General features: G+C 36.7%; 1 protein-coding gene and 1 long non-coding RNA gene across 2 annotated transcripts; one reads left to right on the forward strand and one right to left on the reverse strand.

The window, feature by feature from the left end:
* Window positions 1-402: 402 nt before the first annotated feature.
* On the reverse strand, window positions 403-27,377 carry znhit6 (zinc finger HIT-type containing 6). Its single transcript, XM_051881199.1, has 10 exons — window positions 27,197-27,377; window positions 26,724-26,789; window positions 26,394-26,500; window positions 26,200-26,288; window positions 23,975-24,078; window positions 14,611-14,676; window positions 13,931-14,011; window positions 9,750-9,830; window positions 4,833-4,957; window positions 403-1,708 (listed from the first exon to the last, which is right to left on the reverse strand). The coding sequence occupies exons 1-10, from the start codon at window positions 27,307-27,309 to the stop codon at window positions 1,053-1,055; spliced, it is 1,488 nt and encodes a 495-aa protein (XP_051737159.1). The 5' UTR covers window positions 27,310-27,377; the 3' UTR covers window positions 403-1,052.
* Window positions 1,716-13,169, forward strand: LOC127505581 (uncharacterized). The gene is made up of 2 exons (XR_007927744.1): window positions 1,716-3,636; window positions 10,909-13,169. It is a non-coding gene; the product is annotated as an uncharacterized LOC127505581 (long non-coding RNA).
* Window positions 27,378-27,728: the final 351 nt, after the last annotated feature.

Here is a 27,728-nt window from a genome sequence, read left to right on the forward strand (position 1 = left end):
AATTTTATTTAAATAAATATATACAAACATGATTAAAAGAAATGCATTTGGATTTAACAAATAAGTGAAACAAAAACATGATTAAAATTAATTAAAAAAATGAATAAAATAATACATCTTACGTAATGCAATAGAAGCAAATTGCTAATATTTTATCACAACAGTTAATCCGTTTCCGCAAATTTTATAAACAAATCATGTAAAACTGTGCACATTGTGTGCATAAATTCTGTCACTTTAAAACTTGCACAGCTTTCAAAAGTTTGTTTTTTCAGGCCCCCAAAACACAAATGAAACAAAACGCATAAAATTTTCGAGTTGAAAATGCTGTCATGTAAACGCCCTCTAAATGTGCAGACAAATCATAACATCGTTAACAAATGACACTCAAAACTGGAAACATTCACATACAGATGCAGAAGTTTATTAAAGAGGCACATGGCATAAAAATACTTCTACATAAATACACAAATGTTTGCCATAACTCTGCAAAAGCCGCATGTTGGAAAACAAATGAATTTAAATGCCGTGTACATCTGTAACGCAACAATCCTGTGAATAGTAGTTACGTTTTTTGTTGCAATTCTAAGGCACAAAATAAGAAATCAGACTAACAAATTTTGTTAAATATAAAATTGATTGATTTTGTCACTTAAATCTAGACAAAAACAAATCATGTTATAGAACGACTATTTTAACAATTTCCTGAGGTTAATATCATAGAACGTACAGCATTTTATGAGTTCTGCAAAAGCCTGGCTCTGCGTTTGTCCGTCTCCATGAGCACAATGACGTGCGACGCCTGATATCGCTTATCAGCGCTCAAAACATCAGTCGCCAAAACAGTCCATTGCCTTGGCAACAATTACTGCTATTGTCTTTATCTGGAGTTGTTTCTGAACTTTATCAACTCTGGTCTGATTATCAGGATGGTTAGATAACAGGATGGTTTTGCACAGACACTTTAGTGATCCTCACTAATATAAACATGAGGATTTTCGGCACCTATGCCAGTTGAACATCTGCATGAATGAGTTTCACTGGAATAAATGTTAGTTTTCTCTACTCACACTAGTTTGTGTGTTTTCGTGCCCTTCAATTTTACTTGCATCAGAACGATCACACAATGAACTCTGAGTTTTGTCGACGCAGGTTTGACTGAAGTCATGCTGAGAGTCAGTCTTTCCTTCTTTGTCATGCTTTGCACCACTATCACCATTTTTGTCTTCATCAGGAAGTTCAGGGATGTTTTGCTGACAGTCGTGAGGTGAAACGGCAATCTTACTGCCTTCACACAGCGAGCTACCATCATCAACGAGAGTCTCAGTGCTGTCCTGACCGCCACCATCTCCAGAAACCACCATCATTTCTGCAGTTCCACTGGCGATGCTCGCTGAAACTGCTTCATTTGTGTTCGCACCATTTACCGGAGTGTCCAGAACGCTGTTGTGAAGCTCTTCCTCATCACTGTCATCATCATCATCATAATGCGATACAGGCTCCTTATTCTCATTGACACCATCATTGTCTTCAGCGCTTTCATCCTCCTCGTCACTTCGAAGCTCTCCGTCCTCCAGTTCATCATCCTCAGGGACGACTTTTGGCCTCTTGGCCACATGCACAGGAGCTTCTGAATGTGGTTCAGCTGGAGAACATGGAGTTCTGGAGACGCTCGATAATGCAACACACTGAACGGAGCTGGAACGCTCTGGAATGAGAAGCATAATAGAGGTGTAACGATAAATATATATAAATTACACACACACACACACACACACACACACGTATATATATATATTATATAGGGTGAATTCAGGTTGATTGGGACACTTTTTCCAATTCATCTCAATGGTATATATAGTTTATTTATTTAAGTAGAAATATAATTGTATTTTTTTATTAAAATAAAATTGATTTAAATAAATATATAATAATAACAACAATAAGTATATAGATAATAAATATTAAATAACTTGATTTAAATTATAAATACATAAACAAAAACATATGATTAAAAAAATCTTAAAAATCTTATTTCAGAGAAAAGCAGTGTAAAAAATAAAATTAAAAAAATAAATAAAAAGATTGAACTAATACATTTTGCTTTAAATAAATAATAAATAATTAAATAAAACTATTTGATTAAAATAAATTAATATATCTAACAGTGGAGTGCTAAAGGGTCCGTGGAAAAGTTCAGAGAAGCAGTGTAAAAAAACTGGATTAAAATAAATTGATTTAAATAATATAAATCAATTTAATTTAAATAATAAATAAAATAATTTAAAAAATTCAAATAAGAAAACAAATTTAATTAAAATAAATGAATAAATATATAATTCATCTAATAAGGGAGTGCTGGGGTCTGTGGAAAACTTTAGAGTGTAAAAATTGTAAAAATAAATATAAGATTGAACTTTCAATAACAAAAAAAATTAATACATTTGATTAAAATATCTAAACATTTGATTTAACAAACAAACATATGGTTGAAATAAATAAAAACAATTAAAATAAATAAATTTGATTAAAACAAATACTACATCTAACAAAGTACTACAGTGAGGAGAAAAAAAAAACAATGCAATGCAATAAAAACTAAATATTTCACAAATAAGATTTTACACATTTGTAATATAAATTGCAAACTCGAGGTCTAAACAACTACATTCTCCCCTAAAAACTCAAAACTTCATTCTGTGACAATAACAGCAGTATTTGACAAACAAATCCTCCATCATTGACACAAACGCTGCCAGTGTAGATCCGGCAGAAACAAGCGGAGTGACACAAATTGTGAAACCGTTTCTGATTGCATGGCTGGAAAAGGCTCTCAGCCAATCAGATTCGAGAACCAGAACTAACTGTTCTATAAATGATAATATATAAGCTATTATCGTATCGCTGGTCAGAGAATTAATGTCGGATCGTATCGTGAAGAAACGTCCGATTTACAGCTGATGCAGAATCCGTTTCCAGAAACTTTATCAAATCATGAAAATCTGATCATAAGTCAGCCGCAAAGAAATGCAACGGCTGTTTGACAAATACTAGAGAGGTGAAGTCAACTCAACGAACAGCGAGGGCGCGGCGAACGATCACAGCGCTGCTGAATCAGCTCGGCTGGCGTCGAACGCAGACCCCTGCTGGCTGGCTCTGAACACGTTTCTCTCGCCAAACAGCCCTTTCCCTTTCTCCCTCGACCTCTTCACGAACGCTCGAGTTACGCAACGGCCAGAGCAAGTAGCACACATGTTCTGCATACAAGTGTGTTGTGTAAGTGTGTGTGTGAAGAGGAACTGAATCCGCTTTCTCCTTAAACATCTTTATGGTGAGAGAACTCACAAACGCTATAAACAAATCAAGCCGAGGTTATGAGCGCCTCGTGAGGATCTACACCACATCAACGGCCCTCCATTCATCTTATCAGAGCGGTGGTGATGGACCTGCTACCAAATGAGTTACATAACTGAATTAGCATATGAAGAAAGTTAGATGTGCTGGAAGGAACTCTTTCGGGGGAAGTTTGGTCCGTTCCACTTGTCTGTTGTTGTGAATGAATTTCACAAAAAACTGACAACAACATGAACAGAAACAACTATTAGCTCACAGAAATCAAGGCTGTCTTTTGGACCAGTAAGTTGTTGTTTTTTTCCACATTATGATCAGTTTTATGATAATTAAACACTCTCCAATGTAAAAAATATAATATTATAGTAATAACAATCATCACTGAGAATATTAATAACTACAACATTTTTCAGTAAAGTTTAAAAGTAAAATAAGAATGGGAGGAGAAAATATTTAATTATCATGAAAATTATTTCTCAATTATTTATAAACGTAAAAATGTTCCTCATGCAAAATATAATTAATAATATAATTTATCATTAATAATATATGATTATTTTAACACATCTAATTAAATACTTAATGTGAGGTAATTGTTAAAATTATTTAAAATATTTAACTTAAAGTAAAATAGGGGGTAAATAATGCTCTATAAATATGCAAAAATGTTCATAATTTATAAAAAAATATTATAATTAATAATATAATTTAATGTAATTTTAATTAAATAATTGGTAAAATTATTTAAATTACAACTTAAAGTAAAATAAGGGGTAAATAATGCTCTATAAATATGCAAAGATGTTTATAATTTATAAAAAAAAAACATTATAATAATATAACTTATAATTACTAATAAATTATTATTTTAAAATATCTAATATTAATTAAATATTTATTTAAAAATATTAAATACAGAAAAAATTTAGTAATTGCTATTTTTTTTTAAAGTGTTTAACTTAAAGCAAAATAAGGGGGAAAATAATGTTCTATAAATATGCACAAATTGTAATAAAAAAACCTGATAATTGATAACATATTATGTTTAATACATTTAACATTGAATAAATAAAATAATATTTTAGTAAATAATGGGGTATAATATGCTTAATTGTCAAGCAAATTTTTCCTTAATTATTTAATAACCTAAAAAAGTTCCTTGTGCAAAATATTAATTAATAATATAATTTATAATTGATAATGCTATTTTTCATACATCTAACACAGAATGAATGAATTAAAGAGAGCAATAACTAAAAGTTTTTTCACTAAAGAACTTGCTTAAATGTCATAAAAATTATTGCTCAAAATGATTTAAAAACCTAAGAAAATTCCATATGTAAAATAATAAATAATGCGTTTAATATTGAATGAATGAATAAAACATGTTTTCTGCTTGTGATTCGGGGGTGATGTATGATATATTGTGTGTTCAGAGCTGTGAGGAAAGTGTTTTGTGTGATTCGGAGTGCGTTTCATACCTGGTATGTGAGCGAGGAACTCCTGACTGTGCTGTTTCAGAACCACAAAGACTTCTGGGTATTCCACGATAGTCTTATGCATCAGGTTTTCCTGCAGACTTTTCTTCAGGTCCAGCTCGAGATACCTGCCAAAAACAACAAACAAATGAAGTGACGTGTCGCACCACAGCCAAGAATATCTATATTATGATCAGTCGTTTTAATGATATTTAATATACATCAAGACATAATGCATTTACATTTATGTACAGTAAAATATGAAGCAGCTCAACTGTTTTCAACATTGATAATAAATCAGAAATGTTTCTTGAGCAGATTTCTGAAGGATCATGTGACACTGAAGACTGGAGTAATGATGCTGAAAATTCAGCTTTGATCACAGGAATAAATTACACTTTACTATATATTCACATAGAAAACAAGTGTTTTAATTTGTAATAATATTTTACTGTTTTTACTGTATTTTTGATCAAATACATGTAGCTTTGGTGAGCAGAAGTACTGAGCCCCGCATATGACACGCAAGAAAAAAAAAAAAGTAAATTGTGCGCACAATTTACTACTTCATTCTCTCGATTTTTTAAATCGTGAGGGTGATTTACTACTTCGTTCCCTCGATTTGCTAAATTGTGCGCACAATTTACTAATTCATTCCCTCGAATTATACAGAAGAGATGCCACTGAATCAAGAATTGATTCATCGAATCAGAACTGATTCATCGTAAATATAATTAAATTAATCAATTTATTTTAACATTAATATTCAATACAATCGTCCATCTTCTTGTGTTGACGTTCTCCGCTTCCAGAACATTCCCATGACATCATGGCTGGAGGTGCGAGAGGAAGCAGTCACGTCTTGGCTCCATAAAAATCAACTCGAGGCTAAATCTCGCTCACGGCTGGAAACTCGTTCAACATGAATCAGTAACAGCTTTAACAAACGCCGTGCCCTTTTACTTTCTCTCACATGACATCACCGAATCCCTGAGCCCTGCCGTCATGAGTCGGAGAGCCTCGTAAATCAGGGATTTTACAGCGGTCGATTCCTCACAGCTTGAAAGTGGCTCGGGATTCGTCCAAAACACAGGAGCTTTTAGAGAGCCAGGCATTTCCAACCGATTCCAACAAATACGACGCTGTTGGTGAACATGCAGCCACCTGCGTCAACAGATCCTCAGACGCCTCATTCTGTTTTCCAGGCCAAATCAAAGAGGCAAAAAGCACCGCGAAGGAAAACAAGCCGGACCGAGCCAAACCTCAAGGTACGTGCGAGGCTTCGCTGGCTCGACAGGGCCGAGGGACACAAAACAACGCTTGTGCGCAACAAACAAACGCCCCGTTTCTGTGCAAAGAAAACCTCAGCGAGCACAAAGTTCAGCTGCATAAGAATTCAGATTTCTGAACTACATTATGTAGATACTGTAGCAATGCAACCTACTCAAGTCTATGCAGAAAAACCAGTGCAATTTCTCAGGCTTCTAAAGATCAATGTGATCTGATAAACCTGTGGCGCACACATCTGATCGAGAGTTTAGACTTTTTTAGCAAGTCTTTTAGACTTTATCTTGTCCACCTTCAGCTGTGTAATGGTCCAGCAGGTGAAGATCAGGCATCTGACCCCTTAGTGAAGCACAAGCCTGAAACTAGTGATGCTCGTAAACACCATTAAATGCCAAACCGAAGCCGCGGCGGACAGAAGAGACAAGCTGCTGTTAGAGAGTAAATCAGCGCTGATGGTTTTCATGCTGACAGCCTTACTGCTGTCAGAACAGTGTGTGTGTGTGTGTGTGTGTGTGTGGGTGGGTGTGTTGGAGAGCACAAGAGTCTCTCGACCACAGGTATGCTTCCAGAGCATTCACACAATTATCTTTTGAGTGGAAAACAGTCATTTTAGCTGAGTGACTCCAGAATCTGTTCTATTTTAATCTTGTGTTCTTTTGTGCATGTACATTCAGCCCCTAAATCATAAAAACTAGCGAGCTGTCAGAAAACAAAGTAACAGAAGTGTGTGTGTGCGCGTGTATATATACATTATATATATATATATATATATTAGGGCTGTCAATTTAAAATTATTAACGCATTTAACGCACCCGCCCCGCCTACAGTTCATCTTATATTTCATACAGTTGATTCATGACGAACATGCATGATGGGGCCTACAGAATGTGTTAGAATGACCCTAAAATTCAAGATATCAGGGCAAAAATGCCCCTGTATGAGTTTGTCGTCTCATATTTATATCATATGATATAGTTAATATCACACGAGTGCAAATGTGATATTGATTTCACACAACAGTTCAATAAATAAGTTAATATTGTGTTATATTTTAGTTAGACTACCTATAAATCCATAGCAGAACGATTGTGCGTCTTGTGTTTTGAAATGAATCTGCGTTTTGAAGGAATCAATCAGGTGAATCAATGATTCAATGACCTATTCATAAAGAGAGCCATTTACTTCATTCCTGAATGAATCAGCTGTTTGAATGAATCGAATGAATGAATGATTCAATGACTCATTTAGACATTTACTGCCACCTGCTTTAGTTTCTTATTTAGAGTATTATTTCATTACATAAAATCTTAAAAAATAAAAAAATAAAAAAAATAAAAAAAACTACTTTCTGTAATGTTTAGTAGATGCTTTTCTCATTTAACACAATAATGACTTTAAAAGATCTTTTGGGGGTAATTTCTCAGGCAAATCTGAGGTGCAATTAATTAGATTAAAAATTATCATCACTTGACAAGCCTAATTGTGTATATATATATATATATATATATATATATATATATATATATATATATATATATATATATATATATACACATATATACACACACACACACACACACAAAAACCCTAACAAAATTACTAAAACTTTAAAATTAAAATAGAAAATGCAAAAATAAAAATTAATTCAAAATAAGAAAAAATTATAATAGTATCTCAATGATATTAAAATAACACTGGGGGCGAAAACACTTGCAGAGCCACTGATCCAGGAGCAGTTCAGACCGTGGCTTTACGACTCTCACACGGCCCTCTGACACGAAGACAAAAAATCATCTCTGATGAGTCCCAAAGCGCTCCAACTGCGTAACTACGGGGGAATTTATGAGGAGTGATGTCATTCCCATAAAGCATTTTTTGTCGATTTCATACAAGAAGGAATAAATCAGGGAGAGGACTTCAGCCAATTGAAAGCCTCCGTTATCTTGGGGTATGTTTCCGTTCTTACCAAAGACACTATAAAACACACACATATCACTCAAGTGGCATTTACAAGGACAGGAAGCCGAAAACACACGTCACATGCTAAGATTAGGCCCTAAAGCGATGATCACATCAACATTCACTGTTCTTTTTCTTCTTGTGCCGGTCAGCTTGTTACAGTATTGTCTGGATTAAATAAAAGCAATCAAATCATATCTCATCATTTGTCATATTTTTGACAATATTTGGTTTTATAACTGCTGAAGTGCCCCTATTGTGCTATTTTAAAGGCTCTTAAATGTGTTTGGATTCTCCTACAACAGGTTTACATTCATCCAAGGTCAAAAACACTGATTTTCTCATAATATCCACTGCAGCATCAGCTCTTTTCTCTCAGTGTCTGAAACAGTTCGTTCAAAGATTCGGTCTCTCTAAACCCCGCCTTTCTGAGAGCCTGCTCTGATTGGTCAGATGGCCCAGTCTGTTGTGATTGGTCAGAAACCAAACGCTCATTATCATATCTGAATCTCAGCTCTTGATTCACAGTGATACGAACAGTAACGATGGCGTCGGTTTTACCGTATCAATCTCAAAGTGGATTTGCGATTTGGAATCAGCGTCTTCTCGACATGAACAACACGAACCAAACTCTTCCAGTCTCAGACACAACTACAGTGTTTGAGGGCGGGGCAAAGAGACGCTGTTCAGCCAATCAAGACCATTTGTCTCTTTCAGGAGACAAAAACTCCATTTATTTGCACTTTGAGCTTTAAAACTTTGCAGATCATTAACAAACAGCTTTATTACACACTGCAGGAAAGGTCATATTCGAAAAACCATAATAGGGGCACGTTTAAAAGGGTAATTGTCGCCAATTAGCTCTGCATGTTTAACGGAATACAATGTAAGACCTTTTATTTAAGTTATCGCAGCTTTTGGCAAATGCATTTCCATGATTTTGATGATATAAGGATTTTTAAAAATCACTTCATAGAGTTTGACAATTTAAGAACCAAATTAATCAATATAAATGATTATCAAATACAGAAAAATACATTATGAAATAAATAAAATGCATTAATAAACACAAAATAAAATAATTACATTTATTAAAAATAGCATTTAGTAATACACTTAAAGAAATAAAATGAATTTAATAAATAAAAACAAAAATAAACCATTACATTATTAAACAAAATACATAAATAATAATAAATTAACATTTCTTAATAAACCAAATTAATTAATAAAAAAATTAATTACATTAATAAACAAAATACATAAAAAAAAGAATTAACACATTAATAAAACAAATTAAATTAATAAATGAATTAAAAAAAGAAATAAACAAATAAAATATTAATTACATTAACAAGCAAATAAAATAAAAATAAAGTAATGGGATTTATTAATAAATGCATAAATAAATAATTACACTGATAAACAAAATGCACAAGATAAACTAATAACATTTATTAATAAACTAATTTAATTAAACAATTAAACAAGTAAAATAAATAAACAGAAATAAATACATTAATAAACAAATAAAATGCATAATAATCAAACTAAATTAATAAATTAAACAAATAAACGACATAAATTATATTAAGCAAATAAAATACATACATAAACAACATCAATAAACACAAAAACAAAAGTAAAGACAGACAGACAGGTACAGTCTCTTACCTGGGAGAGTTGGCTTGTTTCTGCTCTGCCTTCAGAAAGACTCGGATGTCCTCCTGAGGACTGTGGACGTACACCTTTAACCTGGAAACACAACACACATGAGATCAGCTTCACCGGACAAAACTGGAAATACACATTCAGTGCCATTATACTGTAATGTATGTGTGTGTGTGTGTGTGTGTGTGTGTGTGTGTGTGACATTAAGCTCATGTCAGTACAGTTAAGCACTTTCTGCTGGTGGTGACGTGTGTGTGTTTGGAAGGAAAGACATGTAAAGAGAAAAACAGACCTTTTAACAGCATTCACAACACGTTTTACTTACATAACGTGACATATCTGAGTAAAACTGTCTGGATACTGGAATGTGCATTAAGAAAGTAAACAGTGTCAGTTTTGATTTCATCTTGACTTTATTGGTGAATATATACAGACACAAAAATCCACATGGTTTGTGTCCGCAGTTACGTCTGATAAGACTAACTAGCTGGCTTGGTAACATATAGACGGCCAGTCATAAGTTTAGACACATTTGACTGAATTTATGCTTCTTGTGATCTTAAAAAACTTTATTTTTAAAATGAGACAAATATAAAGTGTGCCTAAAGATGAATTAGGACCTGATGAAACATTAAATTTTTTCACAAATTACTTTGTTTTTACCACTTAATTTTTTCTGGATTTCCGTTTTAATGGTAAAGTGAAATTTTAGTAATAAAAATGATGTCTAATTAAAATGTATTAATGTGTTAAAATGTATTAAACGTTTAACAAAAATTTAAATTTTAGGGTTCTATGTGTTTTCTGTTTTAATATTTTTGGATTATGTTTTAATGGTTTACAGTTTAATAATCAATTGAAATCATGAAACATATAATTTAACAACAAAAATTTATTAAAAGTTTAACAAAAAATTATTTTAGGGCCCTGTTTTATTTTTTTAGATTCTGTTTTAATCAACTGATTACATTTTAAGAATCAAAAAGCATGTTTAATTAATTGAATTTAAAAAAAACTTTAACAATATAATAACGTATTACAATTTTTTACAATAAGAGGGCCCAATCAAATGTTTTATTTAATTTGTGTTTGAATTTTTCTGGATTTCTGATAGATATAATCACACATACAATCATAGAAACTTTCATTTGTGTTATTTCAGAGTTTTCATCACAACATATGGAAAACAAAGAACAAGTGTGTGTCCAAACTCTTGACCGCGAGTGAAACGGCCCTAAACCTCATCCCTCAGTGTCCGACATCTCAACCCGCCATGACGCATTTCCATTGTGTTCCTGAAGCTGATGGTTATCTTGATAAAACCCATCATTCATTTCAACCCGTCTCAGACAGAGTCGAGCTTTCATCGGAGCCGAATCCGACAGCGTTCATCACCAGAGAATCCAAAGCACACAAACGCACTCATGTGGAAGCGTGGAACATGTTCTGACAGCTGATTCCTGAAATCAAAACAATGCATTCGCTGCTCTCCATGTTGCGTAACTAACAGAGGCGATGGAAAAAGGGTTTGGACATGATGCTGAATCATTCAACTCCCTCTGTTCTGTCAGGAGACGAAGCAACGTTTATTTGATTTTGTCCCTCGTATGATTTCCAGACACAATTAACTCTCATCTGTAATCTCAGTAAAAACAGCAGAGATATGGAGCTAAAATGCTCTCAAAATCAATGCATTTACAAAATGAAATGCAAATGTAAATCAAATGAAAATGTAAAATGTTGCTTTGGCAACTAGATGTTTTTATGGTTTTAGTTTTAGATAAGTACAATAATCCTGCAAATATTAGGGCAAGGTATTGACACAAACTTCATGATTCGATTTGATTTCCATTCACAAGCTTGTGATTCGATTGTTCCAATTTCAATTCAATATCGATTCAGTACATGGCAGATAATACAGTATATATGTAATATAGTGCATATATTTATCAAAATACTCCTCTCTAGAGTTATTTTTCTAGCTGAATAGTCTCAGCCTCAGACATCACAGACTGTTGGCTGAACATCTGCCGTATACGGCACACAAAATGGGAAACACTTAAAAGAGTTTCGAAGTCGTCATCTGTCGCCCGATTGGTTGAATTCGACAGGATTTCCGGGAGACATGCGTGTTGCGTTCTTTAACTGTTTGCCTGGAAACAAAGCTGTCAAGCCAAACCCCCTCATGGAAAAAGAAAGCCAATGAACGCTTACAAGGATCAACGAAATGCTGGATTTTCAAAAGTACATGAAGATTGCTGAGTTATTGTTGCAGTTAACATTCTTGAATGAATAGTATATCAGAATGAAAAGAAAAATATATATTTTTCTAGGAACATTTACTTTATATTTTCATCCCCCCAAACATGACGCAGAACAAAAAGTTCTAGAGAAACCATCACTCATTTTCTAAAAAAAACAAAAAAAAAACAAAAAACTTTTTAACCACAAATGCTCGTCTTGCACTGCTCTGCGATTCGCCACGCGTTACGTAATCACGTTGGAAAGGTCACATGTGACGTAGGCGGAAGTACCGCGGTAGGGTGAAAAACTCAATCTCATTTTCTCCTCCAACTTCAAAATCGTTCGACATCACTGTTTTACCTTTTTTTGTTAAGGGCATTTGACTTAGTCTTTGCAGGTTTACTTTGTAAACACTGGATCGGTACTTCCTCCAACATCACGCGTGACCTTTCCAACGTGATTACGTAATGCGTGGCGCATCGCAGAGCAGTACAAGACAAGCATTTATGGTTAAAATGTATATACATTTTTATTTTATTTTAGAAAATGGCCGATGGTTTCTCTAGATAAGACCCTTATTCCTCGTCTGGGATCATGTAGAGCTCTTTGAAGCTGCACTGAAACTGACATTTGGACCTTCAACCCGTTGAACCCCAGTGAAGTCCACTATATGGAGAAAAATCCTGGAATGTTTTCCTCAAAAACCTATATTTCTTTTCAAATGAAGAAAGAAAGACATCTCATATGACATGGGGGTGAGTAAATTATTAGGAAATTTTAATTATGAAGTGAACTAATTCTTTAATACAGTAAACAGGGTGAACTCTCATGCCATGTTAACATTACCCACTTGAATCCTTAAAGATGATATTCCACCGCTCTACCCGACTCGTCTGTACACGTTTAATGAGCTACTGTGATGGAATAACATGAATCAGTACTGATCTCTGGGCTAAAACTGTGGAAAGTAAGCACTATCAAACCCTCCCTGAAAGATGCCTGGAATCAAGAGCAAGTCATCCAAAAGATGCCCAACTCTATTCTAGTGTTGATTTTGTGGCCTATTATCACACTGTAAAGAGTTTATTTCCAACTCCAAACTACAGCTTCATTTCTGCATGTACGCTCCAGCTGAATTTCATGGTCTGAATAAAATGGCAGACGTTTTGTTCATCTGTTCATCAAGTCGTAATAATTACAAAGTGCTGACCCAAATGGTTCTAGAAAGAAACAATTGCCACTTTCATCATGCTTTTCATCATTTTGTGGAAAAGTTAAAAAATGAATCTGTCCCACTTTTCCCTGGCAGTCTGTCATCAATAAACTCTGACAGAACCGACAAAAAGAGCCAGAAACAATCTCACTGACTGACAATGCTGCGCTTATGCCACATGTCAGCTGTAAAAAGTCCTAGAGATTACATTAAACATCAGAAACGAGATGCAGACGTCAAGAAATCTGAAAATGTCACGCACCCATCAGATGTCAGCGGCTCTGTTGAGAACTATGACGTCAACTTGAGACCGGCGTGTTTTTAAACGGCATCTTCTGTTGAGCCGTGAGAGTCGTCGTCCAATCGGATCAATGTTAAATCGTTGTTTGTCAGCAGTCAGACTCATTGTGTGTGTGTTTTTCTGCATTTTTCAGCTAAACTGGCTGAAGTAAGAGTATTGAACTTTCTTCTGTGATCCAGAATTGTAGCAGAGCTAAAAGGTTTGAGCTGCGCCCTCTACTGTACAGGCGTGAATTGGCATTTTCTTCAGCCTGAGGCTTATTCATTTCACTTTTGGCCTGAAAGGGTCTTTACATTTGCCAAAATGGGGTTTCGGCCAGTAAGGATGATTAAAATACGATTAATCACGCAGCACTAAGAACTTTTAAGAACATTTAAAGTCAGATAAATGTGGCATTGATGGGATGTTCGACAGGAGGATACATACTTTTGGCGTTTGACCGGATCTGATTCTGAAGGATGAATGTAGTCGTTGAGAATCTCATCGAGCAGTTTGTTATCAGGAAACCTGAGGAAATGGGAAATCAAGTAATGAAAAACAAATAAAATTGACAAATAAAAGAAACAGCTTGCCCTAAAATGAAAATTCTGTCAGTATTTACACACCATCACCCTTATGATTTGGACAAAACATCATGCAGCTCTTATCCATACAAGAGTTCACAGTGACCAAAACACTTCTGTGGTGTTTTCTGAATCTTTACAGATATGGTTGCTATGAATTGTCCTTCAAGATATCGTTTCATGGATTTGGAATGATGTAAGGGTCATTTTAATGGTGGATAAAGTTAATACTTACAGAATTTTTCATTCTAACTATCCCTTTAATAAAGCTACTCATAACTATTGGCTTGTCATTTTTCCCCATTTTAATGTGTCTGGGTTCCATTTTAATGGTTGAATTACCTTTAAGTAATCAAAACACATCTATTTAACAACAATTTATTAAAAGTTTAACAAAAATGTAATTGTTAGGGTCCTATGAAATCCATTTTTTCACATTTACCACATCACAGAAATCATAGGGCCCTATACAACGTCATCAAACCAAAACGCTAAATAAATACTTCTAAAAATACTGAAACAGAAGAGAAGGGTGTTTTATACCTCTCTGAATAAACCGCATTGCTCTGAGGAAAATGGATCTTCACATGCCAGTGGAATCGTCCTTCCCTGCAGGATTAAAACCAGACAGATTTCACAATTGAGTTTTTATGGTTCCCTAAACACCATCTAGACCACATACTGCAATATACATCCCAGTCCGGAGTTACTGACTTACATCAGAGCAATAATTCGAAAATCTGATCGATGTGAAGCACTGAAATCATGGTCTCAATGTTCTAGCAGAAAGAAAGTTATGTTCATAAAAGCTCAGTTTGACAGCCAACAGCAAAGTTTTTCCAGTAATGAAACTCTGACTTGACAAAGCTGGACAGTCCAGGCAACATCACTATGCACAACAATAAACCGGTTCACGTAATTCAGATTGCACATGTTGATCCAGGCCTGTCTGGCATCATCGTTAGTATTTACTGGAACAACATGCTGGAGTGTTGCCCGAACTGACAGGCCAATGTTGCTAATGCAACCGAGAAGGTGTGCGCTTGGAGGGAACGAATCAATGCTGGGCATCATGGTTACGATGACGATAATTCAGTTGGCCGAAACCCCATGTTGAGCCACAAACTGGAGTTCAGACAATAAAACGAAGGGTTTCTTTACAAGATCCAAAGAACATGAAATACCACTGACCGCTTCCACAGCTGCTGCTGCTAAGAGTTTTACACTCAAGACCTCTCAATGCATCATGCCAACATGCCAGAAAACTTGGCTCTGTCAGCGCGATCCTGGCACTGATCTGCTTCAATATGGATGAATAGAAAAAATACAAGCCCTGTAATCAGCCGGGCAGGATCCCACCCTCACTGGAGCTCTGTCAAACCAGCAGCGCTGCTGTAGGCCGCATGGATGCCAAGTGTAAACTGCTACGGATGGATGGATGGATGGATGCTTAATGCAAGATTTTTTTAATTAAAAAAAAAAATGTAAAACTGAGAAAACTTCTGAAATCTAAATCTAAATCAACTGATCAATATTATATATGCATAAAAGCCTAAATTAAACTCGTTTATTATATGAAGCAATCATATCTCTTCTGAAGACATGGTGTAAACCTCTCAATTCATATGGATTTATTTTGCGATGTCTTTACGAAACTTTTGAATTGTCAGAGTTTTGGGTGAATAGACTTTCAATGGACAGAAATCTCTCAGATTGCATTACAAATATCTTATTTTAAGTTTTGATGATGAACAAAGGTCTTGAGTGTTTGGAGCGACATGAGGGTGAGTAACATTTTTGGGTGAACAAACCCTTTACTGTGACAAATATTCTCCTGTTTACCTTTGCATGAGTCAAAATGGGCCAAAAGGTGGATAAAACACTCAGTGCTGACTTATTTGCTACATATGTCACGAATCACATGACTAGAACAAGAAGAATCTTTGATATGCCCATCATCCGCTGACTCATCTGCTTCCACAAAACCCTGCGTGCCAATCCCAGAGAGAGTCGCCGCCAGGACTTGAGCGTACACACCAATCCAGATGGCACTGTTACACAACCAGCCCTTCCAAAACACACACTTCAGATGCGAGATCAGATATCAAGGTTCTGGCAGAACAGTTCGAACAGGAACGGTGGTGAATTTCCACCCCGGGGGTGGGCAGCAGGTCAGGGTGGAGGTTCGGGGTTTGGTCGGTGTGCCCCTGTGGAGGAGAGTTTCCTTTCACAGGTGTAAAGACTTTCCAGCGTTCTGCCGCCCTCCAGGCAAAGGAATTTATGAGTTTGCACAGGCTTGGCAGCCCGCTGGAGATCAGGATGGAAGGCGTGGTGGAGAAGGCCTGGAATACCAGGTGCGAAGGCATTGTTACGCCTCCAACAGCCAATGGAAACTTTTTTTTTTTGCCCTAATGGAAAAAGCAATGTGATGCACTGCAAAAGGGATTTTCTTCCTCAACATTTTTTGGCTTCTTTTCCAGTAGAAATATCTAAACACTCTTAAATCAAGATACATTTCTTGGCATCCAAAATATCTTGTTTTCGAAAAAAAAAAAAAAAAAAAAAATGGTATGAGTTTGTGATTCAAATGAAAACAAATATCTGCCAATGGGGTCAGAAAAAAACCTTTATCATTCTGACCCCTTAATTTTGATCCATTTCTCAGAAAACAAGACTTTTTTGGATCTCAAGTAAATATTTGGATATTTCTGTTCAGAGGGATGAGCTGGAGGACAGGAAAAATTGGGACACCCAAATGTAAAACGAAAATACGTGTGAGTTTTCTAATCACCATGGGCACTGGTTTTGTTTTCATAATATTTTTGGAATAGAGAAGGAGATCCAGGATTCTTCAACAGTGAGGTCAAGTCGCTCATACACCTGTTGTAGGCCCTGGGCAAGGAAAAACCATAAAAAGGTGTCTTATCATTTACAGCACCTGGTTAGCCCTCAGCTACAGCTCCCAACTGGTCGCTCAAGTCCAGATCTTTTCTCAGGCTGTCCATGGTACAGAAGCCAAAGGACATAGAGTACTGTAGAAGTACTCGAATACAGATCCGAGAGCTCAAACTGACCTTTGTTTTAGAGTCTGGAAAGCTTTGTGATAAGTTTAAAGGGGACCTATTATGCAAAATTCACTGGTGTTTGAACATAAATGTGTATCGGCATTGTGTACACAACCACCCTATAATGGTAAAAATCCACCCACTCCTTTTGTTTATATTCCCCATAAATTATAATCAGTGTCTCAAAATGAGTCGTTCACGTTTTCTATACATTGTGACGTCACTATGTAACAGAAACAGGTGCAGTTACATAGGCTGCCACCATTTTGCTTGTTTTCTTTTTAACTTTTATTACACTTTCATTTCAAAATTAAAGAATAGGCCTACTTTAGGCCCAGTTTATAGGATATAGTTTTTTTGTCTCCAGTATGTCTCCCAGACGAGTCACTGAAATCACTGCATCGGTTGTACTCAATGTAGAGCTGCACAATTAATTGATAAAAGATCACGGTTGCGATTCAAACACTCATGCGATCTCATTCCTAAATGACAACGACTCACCGGTGTCTATTAAACCTATTAAACAAAATCACACCAGAACATTCAAATCTGTTTGCACTGCCGCTGAGCCAGAGAGAGCAGTTGTCATGTATAGGTATGAAACAGCCTTGCAAACAGTCTTTTGAACCACAAAGTTTTATTATTTCTGTGTTACAAATATTAATATTATCACAGAATTACTGGGATAAAAGTTTATAGTTCGGATATAAACACTGATGTCTACGGTAGTGATCAAAATAGAGCAAATCACCTTTTGAAAGTAACTTGGTGCTTCAAATAATGATTGTATCGATTACATCATTACACCAGTAGGTGGTGACAAGTGACTGTTAAAAAACATGTGTTTGTTATTGAATCATTCATTCACAAGATTCGTTCAAAACCGCAGATTCATCCAGTAATGAAACAAGTAAAATATATAAGTGAGTCATTGAATCATTCACCTTTTTTTAATAACTCATTCAGATTAATTAAACATTTTAAATAGACTGCAGTCTCAATTTAACAAGAATTGTGCAGCTCTAGCTCAATGCAAAACACAAAAGGTTAAACAATGCAAACAATGAACAGACTCGGAAAACCAACAAACAGCAGAGAACAGGTTCAATCAGATGACCTCACAAGTGAGTAATTTCAAAAAGACGCTTGAACAACAAAGCCTTTTGGGTAACAGGCACCCCAGAGTTGCGGTTGAGTTAACAAGGCTTTTATTATGTCACTCTCAGGAAATCATTATCAACAGAAACAGGCACATCTGAAAGCGCCAGAAGTCTTAGACTAAATATGCTTTTCAAATTACCAATGGCATTTATTTGCAGTAAGCAGCCAGAAGCAATCCATGTCTGAAAAATGACATCAACAGTTAATGTGTAAAATGCATTCAAATGCGCTGTGAACGCAGCTATCTAAAGGGAAAAGAAACCCTAGAAACCACACAGCAACATGTTAATATGGATACTTTTCTTACAAAACCCATCACTTCTCTTCAGAAGGCCTTTATTAACCCCCTGGAGCCATGAACTATCCCTTTAACAAACAATCGGAACACTTTAACAACTGCATAGTAACGCACTGGCAACTACCCAGAGCACTTTAGGATGGATCTGGTGAGTTTTGTACAGGCAAACAGCGCTTAGAAACTGTACAAATGTAGTGCACTGGCTGTAAAGGCTGCAGAATCTGTTCAGAGGCCACGAAAACCTGCAAGGACTCGTTCCAACAGCAGCTTAATGACACCTGCACAAGTCAACTTCACTCCAAACGAGCCCTGGCACTCAGTCACTGGCCGAAACACGGACAACACGTCCCGTTCAATAATGAATCGACTATTCTGCATGACATCTCGAAGGTAACGGCACGTACACTCTCAAACACGAGCTGGCCCTTCACCTGAGGCAGATGTTACGCAGTGAAGTCTGCATAACGTCTGGCCGAACACAGTGAACGGTGCCAGTACAGAGAGGAAACGAGATGACCAGGACACGGCGATCTGCAAGAATGACAGCGTGAAAAATCAACGCCAGAAGCTACAACCGTGCATGGCAAGGACAACACATAGCGGCGGCCACGGACAGGAAAAATCATTGTGTCCTCAATGTAAACCCAACAGATGGGCGTAGGACTCCGTGTTCCACCCGTGTTCCGCGAGATGCCAAAACTAACGCTATTTATCATTTCCGAAAGAATTTGCGAATTCTGCTAAGTGGCTTGTTAAGAAGCTGACATTGATCCTCCTGAGGAAGCACACAGCTTTACAGTGATTTAGACTCGTTTGGGGGCAGTAAAACTTCATCGAGAACACATGTTCAAGCAGTAAACAACACACCAACAAGGAGCATCCTGGATCATAAACTGGAGCTCTGAACTTTGACTGGAGCACTGCTCTGCGATCGGTCAAGTTCATGCGTCTGATGTGTGTCGTGGAATTTGAACATTCATTTTCAGAGAAGTTTTTGGCTTCATCGTCCGCATCACGCCTATCCCTCGGCACATCTGTCGCAGACGGACCCTGGCGAGCTGCGAGTCTCTGGCGTGTCGCTAACCATGTGCAGTTGCTGCACATCTGCTTCTGATATTGTGTACTTGGTACATTCTGAAACCGATTTCTCTCCCTCATTTGTCCTGCTTCTGTCGCTCATACCAGCCTGTGAATGAGCCAGTTTAAATGTCATCTAATACACTGAAATATGGATCATCACATATACAACTTTTGAATTCATCTTGGAGTGAGAATTATGGGGGTGGAGGGGTGATTCATAAGCTTGCAGTTCTATTCTGATCATGATTCATTTAGCTAAATATCAGGTACAGTAGGGCCTACGCAACTAATGCTGTAAACATACAGGGAAAACTGTCAGCTGGTATTATTATTATTAAACTCATTCTTATACAATTTATATAGTGTGGTTTTATAATAATGTTTTATATCATTAAAAAATATTATGAGTACTAATATAATAAATATGTAGTATAGTGCATATATTTAGCAAACGCTCCTCTCTAGAGTTCATTTATCTGGCTAACTAACTAACATGCTGTTACTTAAATTAACTTGATTATGATTTCACTTTTTTAACTTTAGTTAGTGTGTAATGTTGCTGTTTGAGAATAAACAACATCTGCAAAGTTACAACACTCAAAGTTCAATGCAAAGGGAGATTTTTTTTTTTATAGAAATCGCTTTTTAAGGACTACAACAAACGGCTGGTAGGGACTACAACGAGCTTCTTCCCGGGTTGGTGACATCACTAACCCTAAAATTTACATAAACCCCGCCCCCGAGAACACACAACAAAGGGGGTGAGGCCATGTTGGGCTGCTTTAGAGAAGAGGAAGAGTTGCTGTAGTAGAGTGTTGTTCATTTTACACCGGACTGCTTCACAGACGAGGATCAATTCAACGCTGGATTTGCACAAAAGATTAACATGACGGCACATGCTAGTCGATGAGTTGAATCAACTCCACAGCAACTACATAAATTTATCCACTAACCGTTCAGAAACGTCTAAAAGTTGTAACTTCTTCCTGAGTCTCTCCATCAGTGTCGACTCCGGTTTGAACAATGTAAGGCTGAACACCGTTACTGACAATCCTCATTTTGGCTGCGTGAGATTCTCCAGCTTTGTTGTTGTTGAGCGACCGAAGCGTGAGCTGTTAAAGCTCCGCCCTCTTCTGGAAAGGGGGCCGGGAGCAGCAGCTCATTTGCATTTAAAGGGACACACACAAAACCGGCGTGTTTTTGCTCACACCCAAATAGGGGCAAATTTGACAAGCTATAATAAATGATCTGTGGGGTATTTTGAGCTGAAACTTCACACACACATTCTGGAGACACCAGAGACTTATATTACATCTTGTAAAAGGGGCATAATAGGTCCCCTTTAATCAACATGCTTTATTTGGTGTTATAACTAGTAGTAAAGAGGAAGAGATGATCGGTTCACGTGCCGCTTGAACTGAGGCACTACAGCGATCTGTCACACCACAATAAAGCGTGGCAAAACTGTATTTTTAATAATAAAATTTACAGAATTGTGTGTTTAGGGGCAAGTTTATCTGAAATAGATTCTACTATAATAGGCTAGCATAGAAAAAAATTAAGTGGACTTAAAATGGCTCTATCCATCTTCTAAATTGCTCCTATTGTGATCGATTCATCCGTGCATGTGTTTAATTTTAAATAAATAAATTTTTATTAAATTGTCAGAACTTGATATTACAGTGAAAGGACAATTGACTAAAAGCTTGCATTCATATCTACCTCCATCCAATCAACAACCAATGGACAGAACCAAGTCTCTGCCCTGAATTTTTTTTTTCTTTTTTGATAAAATGTAAGCCTCAGTACGGAAGTAAAGATCTGTCGCTACTTCTATTACATTGGAAATTTAACGGCACAAAGTACAGAAAACCCAAAACGTCACAGAAATATCTCAGAACATACAAGTTTAAGTGCCTCAAAACTGTTTATGCCAGACTAATGCTGGTAATGACAAGTTCATTACCAGATGGACCGATTAAATAAAAATACCATTACACCAAAAAGCTGACAGCCAGTCAGATTGCCTGATCACAAAGGTCTGAAAACTTGCCACTTGTCCCAAAACAGCTACATTAAAATTACTACAAAATGGGACGAGGCATCAGTAATATAAAGTCAACAATATAGTGATTCCAAAATACTGCACGTTTTGTACAACATGAACTTGGCATGTGGAAACAAAGTTTTTCCAGTCTGGATCAACGTTCCAGTGATTATTCTTCATTACAGTTAAAAGGCCAAGAGTCACTAATGACTGAATGTTTTTACTAGGGTTGGAAATTGTTTGCCAATTATTAATAATTTAACTGCTTGAGAACAGTAATTAAACAATCAAACAACAATTCAACTCAACCAAATATGTTGCAGTCCCAGCTAATGGTAAAAGTGCTGCTTCTAACACATCTCTATCATTCACCTATCGATACTGCTAAATATAATGGCCATAAATATTGTTGACAGTTCTGATATTCTAGTTTGCCCACAAATTAATGCTTTCTTATTTTTTATCAACATAGTACTAGTGTTTTTAACATTCCTAATTAGTAATGCTGACTACAACCACTCACAAGCACCCAACCCACTCAGCCAATCACTGTGTCCCTAGAACTCACTCGGACAATCACAAGCATCTCTGCAACAGACTCAACAAATCACTAATGCCCTCGCTGAGTACAGCAAATCACAAGCACCTCGGCGACAGCACCAACCAATCATCAGGGCCCACTCTACTTCCATTTATGGAATGAGGTGATGTCATGAAGGAAGGTGTGCTCAGTAGAACTCTTTCTTCTCTTCAATGACATTAATTACGCTTATTAAAAAGAACAGAGAGTAATTATGTACGGTCCAGGATCCCGCAGCCTGACAGACTGTTCTGCCAGCTCTCTGCCGTCACACTGAAAACAAGTTAAATAACAGAATCCCATTGAATAGCAGCAGACACTGTCAGGGTGGGACCGACAGACATTTATCAGGAGCCGCGTCCATCAGCTGAGACCAGAACCCTCAACAAACCATCAACATCACTGCACTGACTGCACTTACCAAGAGCGCCACCATGTGGCTCAATGCAAAACTACTGTGATGAAAGCATGTTTTTGACATAATTGCACCAGGTGGTGATTCATAAAACATACTTCATAACAAAACTGCAATTTTCTTCTTATTTTCTAACTTCAGAATATTGTATTTCCCAAAAACATATCTTAAGAATGTTCTTATATTTTTTCTTAACCCTTTGTGCATCCATTTTAAAAAGTTACTCTGACTGAAAAAATGTCCATGTCAAAAAAACTGTCATAAAAATGTGAAGCTTTGGAGCACAGACTTAAGTTTGGTCTCATTTTAAAGAAGACCATTGGCCGATTTTTGCTGAACTAAAAAACAAAAGTTAAAATAGTGAAACAAAAGTTATAGAGGTTTAAATTTATGAAAATTATTTTATACCAAATATATATTTATTAAAACATGTTGAACTCAAAAACATAAAACTAATTAAGTTGTTTTCCAAATTTGAGGTTGATATCTCAAAAAATGAGCTTTCAGTAAGATGTTGTTTGTGCGCAGTACAAAGATGGCAGCAAAACTCCACTGGTAAACACAGTGGTTGGATTTGAGATTTGCAGTACAGTAGAGTAAAAAAGTAGTAAAGATTTTAATTGTGAAGCCTTGCCAACAGAATGAAAGCCTATTAACAAAGACTGCATCATTTTATAGTTAAATAGCCCTAGGATTAAAAATAGGTTACAAATGGGGACATTTTTGTTCTTAAGATCCCAAGCGTAACTATTTTGTGTACCTAGTGTAAAATAAATTTATTAAAAGGAAATTGGGGTGAAATAGTAAAATTCCAATAAAAATACACACTTGTGCCAAAGTTTATGCAGTTGGCATTAACATAAAGCAAAATAATGAAGAAAAAAAGAAAAAAAAAGAAGAAACTGAAAAAGAAAAAAATTTCCATTAAGGACACACAAGGGTTAAGATTTTTAAATTCATAAATAACATTTTAAAAGTATGATAACCTCCAACTTCCCAAGGGTAAGATGTTTAATGAATTTAGGGAGTTGTTTTAAATATTAGCATTATAACACAGACTGCCCCATCTTGAGACAGGCTCGTTAAAAACTATCATTTAAAATATACAGCACATTAAACAACACGTCGCTGAGTGCTGAACTCCTTCAAGCCAGACGCAATGAAAACAGTGTGCATGCTTATTATGATTATTATGGCAATCTGCAGCCAATCATCTCTATACAATACAGCTTTTCAGCCCACATTAAACCCAGAGACTTACGTGCTTTTGAAGATGGTCCTGTTCTCCCGGTGTTTGCTGAACATTTTAGGCAGCAACTTCAGGGTGACTTTGGCTGCTTTTGCCTTCCTGATCATCCACATGCGCTTAAAAGAGAAAAAAAAGTGAGTTCCTTTTAGAAGTGGAACTTCGATGCCACGTCTTGGTGTTGACGTTATGGGGAATGGCCTCAGCGTGACCGGTGTATGAAGCATGTGTGTAAACACAGTGAAATCATTGGCATGACGTCACACATGCGTATAAAAGATACACGTCCTCAGCTTTTTTGTCTTCAAGAGCCGCTTTGTCTGTGTGTGTGCATGTGAAGATATTGTTAGTCATTGCTTGCCAAAATGGTGTAATGCCAGTTTTTGCTTGGCTCTTTTCCTGATGGATGAGAGTCAAGAGTTTGTACAGGCTTTGCATCTGCTGTGGCAGGACGAACTTGGTAAAGGAAAGTCTGAGTCTTTGGTAGGCTGCTCCCTAAGAGCCTCTCAGGTAATACTTGAGATGCATCCCAGAGCCGAGGCTACATTGTGTATTCGCCCTTATAGCTCTGCTCTTGGGGCTCTAGGCTAAGGCCTGTCCCGTAAACACAGGGAGTAAGACTAGCCTGGACTTCCCTTTTTAGAGGCAAGTATTACATGGAGCACAGAAGCTTTTCCATAGTGGCTTTAGGGAGTAGTGCCACTGTGCAACTTTTGTACAAGTCACAAAGGATGTGCCCTTGGGTGTTGATGCACTCTTGAGTCTGGCCTAGTTCTGTTGAGTCATTTGAATGCAATGCACACTAGGGGTGTAACGGTATACAGAAGTCACAGTTTGGTATGCACCTTGGTTTTGGGGTCACGGTTCGGTACGATTTCAGTACAATAGGAAAAATGGTCACACTTTAGTTTAGGGTCCAATTCTCACTACTAACTAACTATTAACTATGACTTTTGCCTCAATAAACCCCTAATTACTGCTTATTAATAGTTAGTAAGGAAGTAAAGTTTAGGATTAAGGGATGTACAATATGATCATGCAGAATAAGGCATTAATATCTGCTTTATAAGTACTAATAAACAGCTAATATCTTAGTATGCTAATAAGCAACTAGTTATACTGTTAACTAGTTAACTAGTTAATAGTGAGAATTTGACCCTAAACTAAAATGCGAGGTTTCTTTTATTTTATTTTGAACAGACAGTAGTGCATAGTTTGTTCCATTTATAGCGGCATTTAGTCCCCTAGTTAGTACAGTGCAGCCTCCTATAGTGCATTAAGCACCAAGCAGTAAACCGAATGAACTTTTGCATAGGTCATATTTTTTTGCAGGGCTGATTAAAAAAAACAAAAGGTATTTAATCACAATCAGCTACTAAACTGAAAAGCATCTTGTGCCATAAAAGTACAAAATAAACAGAATAATGAAAAATAAAACTTGTGCATTAGGAGTGTTACTATTTGGTCTTCTTAAACAATATTTAAACACTCAAAGTTTAAGCCCAACCCTCCTATACTTTATTTTCTGCGTCCCGCTCCGTTTTGCGCACAGTTGAGAGCACAAGCCTTTTAAAGTATTCTCCTTTGTCCATGAGCGCAGAAAGACACATTCGACACATCTAGTGGACTTTGCTTTCAAGCGCTCAAGTCGTTCGCGTATGCGCTGTTGTTCTTCTGCTCTTTTTCCTGTTGTGGCGGTTAGCAAACAGCGTAGCATTACCGCAAGCCCCCCTTCTGGATTGGAGTGTGGATCTCCCATGACTGACTGTATTCATAGTCTGACTGTATGCACCGAACTGTGATGTCCGTACCGTATGGTTCAAGACGAATATATGTACTGTTACACCCCTAATTCCCACTATTCACAGCCTAGTAGGGCAGGCATCGCAGTGGTTATTGAGTTCCCCATAGCGTCAACACCAAGGCGCAGCATCGAAGTTCCACTCAGTTTGCAACCCAGTTCCCTGCGTCTCATTGCCACGTCTCCTTCAGGCAAAAGAGTTGATGACATGTAACTCAGGCACCCACAGGCGCCCCGTGTGTGACATCATGCCAATGAATTTGGTGTGTTTACACACATGCTTCAAACACCGGTCATGCTGAGGGCATTCCCCATAGCTTCAACTGCACAACGCAGCATCTCCTTCCGCAACCTGAGATCATTTAACCCTTGGAGACCAGGTACTGATGTCCGTATCAGGTTTCACACACTAAGGAATAAATATATATAAAATAAGTACCTCCTTCGGGTGTCGACGGTTGGCGAGCAGGACGGCGTCTCTGTTGGACTGTTGTCTCAGTCGAGCAGTGTCCTCCAGAAACCTGTAATCTACATGAGCAGACCACGCAGACACAATAACTCAACAGTAAATCATCAAGCTCATTAAGCTGTTAAACCATTAGGGTTTCTGTAAAGACTGCTACAGACACTCACCGCTGAGCAGGGTGATTTCATTAAATTCAGCGAGAGGGACAAACGCAGTCTTGTCCCGAACACCACAGCATCCCGACACCATCTTGTGCTGCTTAACACAAGCCAAACTACACAAAGAACAGAACACAAAACCACTTATGAAACAAACAAAACAAAACACACACTTTATTTTATCTTATGAACAGCAATGTGGGCAGTTGAAGTATAGTTTGGGCTCTAAAGGAGACAGTTGACATTTCTGATTGTTATAAATGTTGGAGAAACTTGTAATGTTATTATTTTTCATAGTGTGTGTGTGTGTGTGTGTGTGTGTGTGTGTGTGTGTCTCACCTGCAGGTGTGTTTCATGCAGCTGGGGCATCTGTATTTGGCTTCTTCAGTCTCACAAACATCACAACTAAAGGAGTTGAGACACAAACACTTGAGGATTTTATCCTTTAAGTTTGGTCGTTAATTAAAATGGTTGATATTTAAATTAGCGATCAAACAATAGGGGTTTTAAATGTCATTATCAATCGAAAAGAGAGGCTGAAAGACGATCGATATATGAATGCTGACATACGCAATACAGTAATGTGCCTTATGTAATTTAAATGAAAACACGTAGTTTTATTTGAAGTAAAACTATGGTTAATTTTCGTACATTTCTGATATTATGTCTAACAGATGTTTTAGCTGAATTTAACGCTACACGAGTAAACATATACGACAATACCAGCAGAAATACTACACAGATGTAAACAGACAAACACAATCACTATGATTTTACCCTAAATTGTGCGTGTTTACACTGAAGTAACTGACCTGGACAAAGCCATCTTGCGCTTAACTCCTCTCCGGTCATCATCTTCTTCATTATTGATGTCCATGACAGGTAACATATTCACCACATCAACACAGTTTTTAGATGGATTCATGTGATTCTTCTCTGACCAAAACACTAACCATGTGCTGTGTGCACTGCGCACACGCGTCTGCCGTATTCTGCGCTGTCTTTACGACAGTTTATGACAGTCAGAGCGTAGAGCTGAAAACTCTATTACACAGATCGATTCGATATTTTAGTACCTCATACAAGTTCATTTTAAAGTGTTTCACAGGAAATATCCGTGTAATATTGAGTCTTCGTATGTAACCCATGGCTTTCCAATATGAAAAGTGATTAAATGCTCTATATATATTACAGATAAAGACAATAAAGATGAAATATATATAGGCTAGTTCTCTCTCTATGCCAAGCCTCTTACAATCATATTTTCCCTTATTGAAGTAATAACATAATAATCTATCTATCTATCTATATATCAATCAATCAATCAATCAATCAATCAATCAA

This window comes from Ctenopharyngodon idella, chromosome 22, assembly GCF_019924925.1.
Source record: "Ctenopharyngodon idella isolate HZGC_01 chromosome 22, HZGC01, whole genome shotgun sequence".
NCBI lineage: Eukaryota > Metazoa > Chordata > Actinopteri > Cypriniformes > Xenocyprididae > Ctenopharyngodon > Ctenopharyngodon idella.

Bases quoted from the DNA above. Each gene is read 5' to 3' on its own strand.
- znhit6 (XM_051881199.1), bottom strand. From the start codon at position 27,309: ATGAATCCATCTAAAAACTGTGTTGATGTGGTGAATATGTTACCTGTC. The intron at 9,831-13,930 runs GTATGTATCCTC...TTGTGTTTCCAG, and splicing joins GATCCGGTCAAACGCCAAAA to GTTAAAGGTGTACGTCCACA. The intron at 4,958-9,749 runs GTAAGAGACTGT...TGTTTTTGGCAG, and splicing joins AAACAAGCCAACTCTCCCAG to GTATCTCGAGCTGGACCTGA.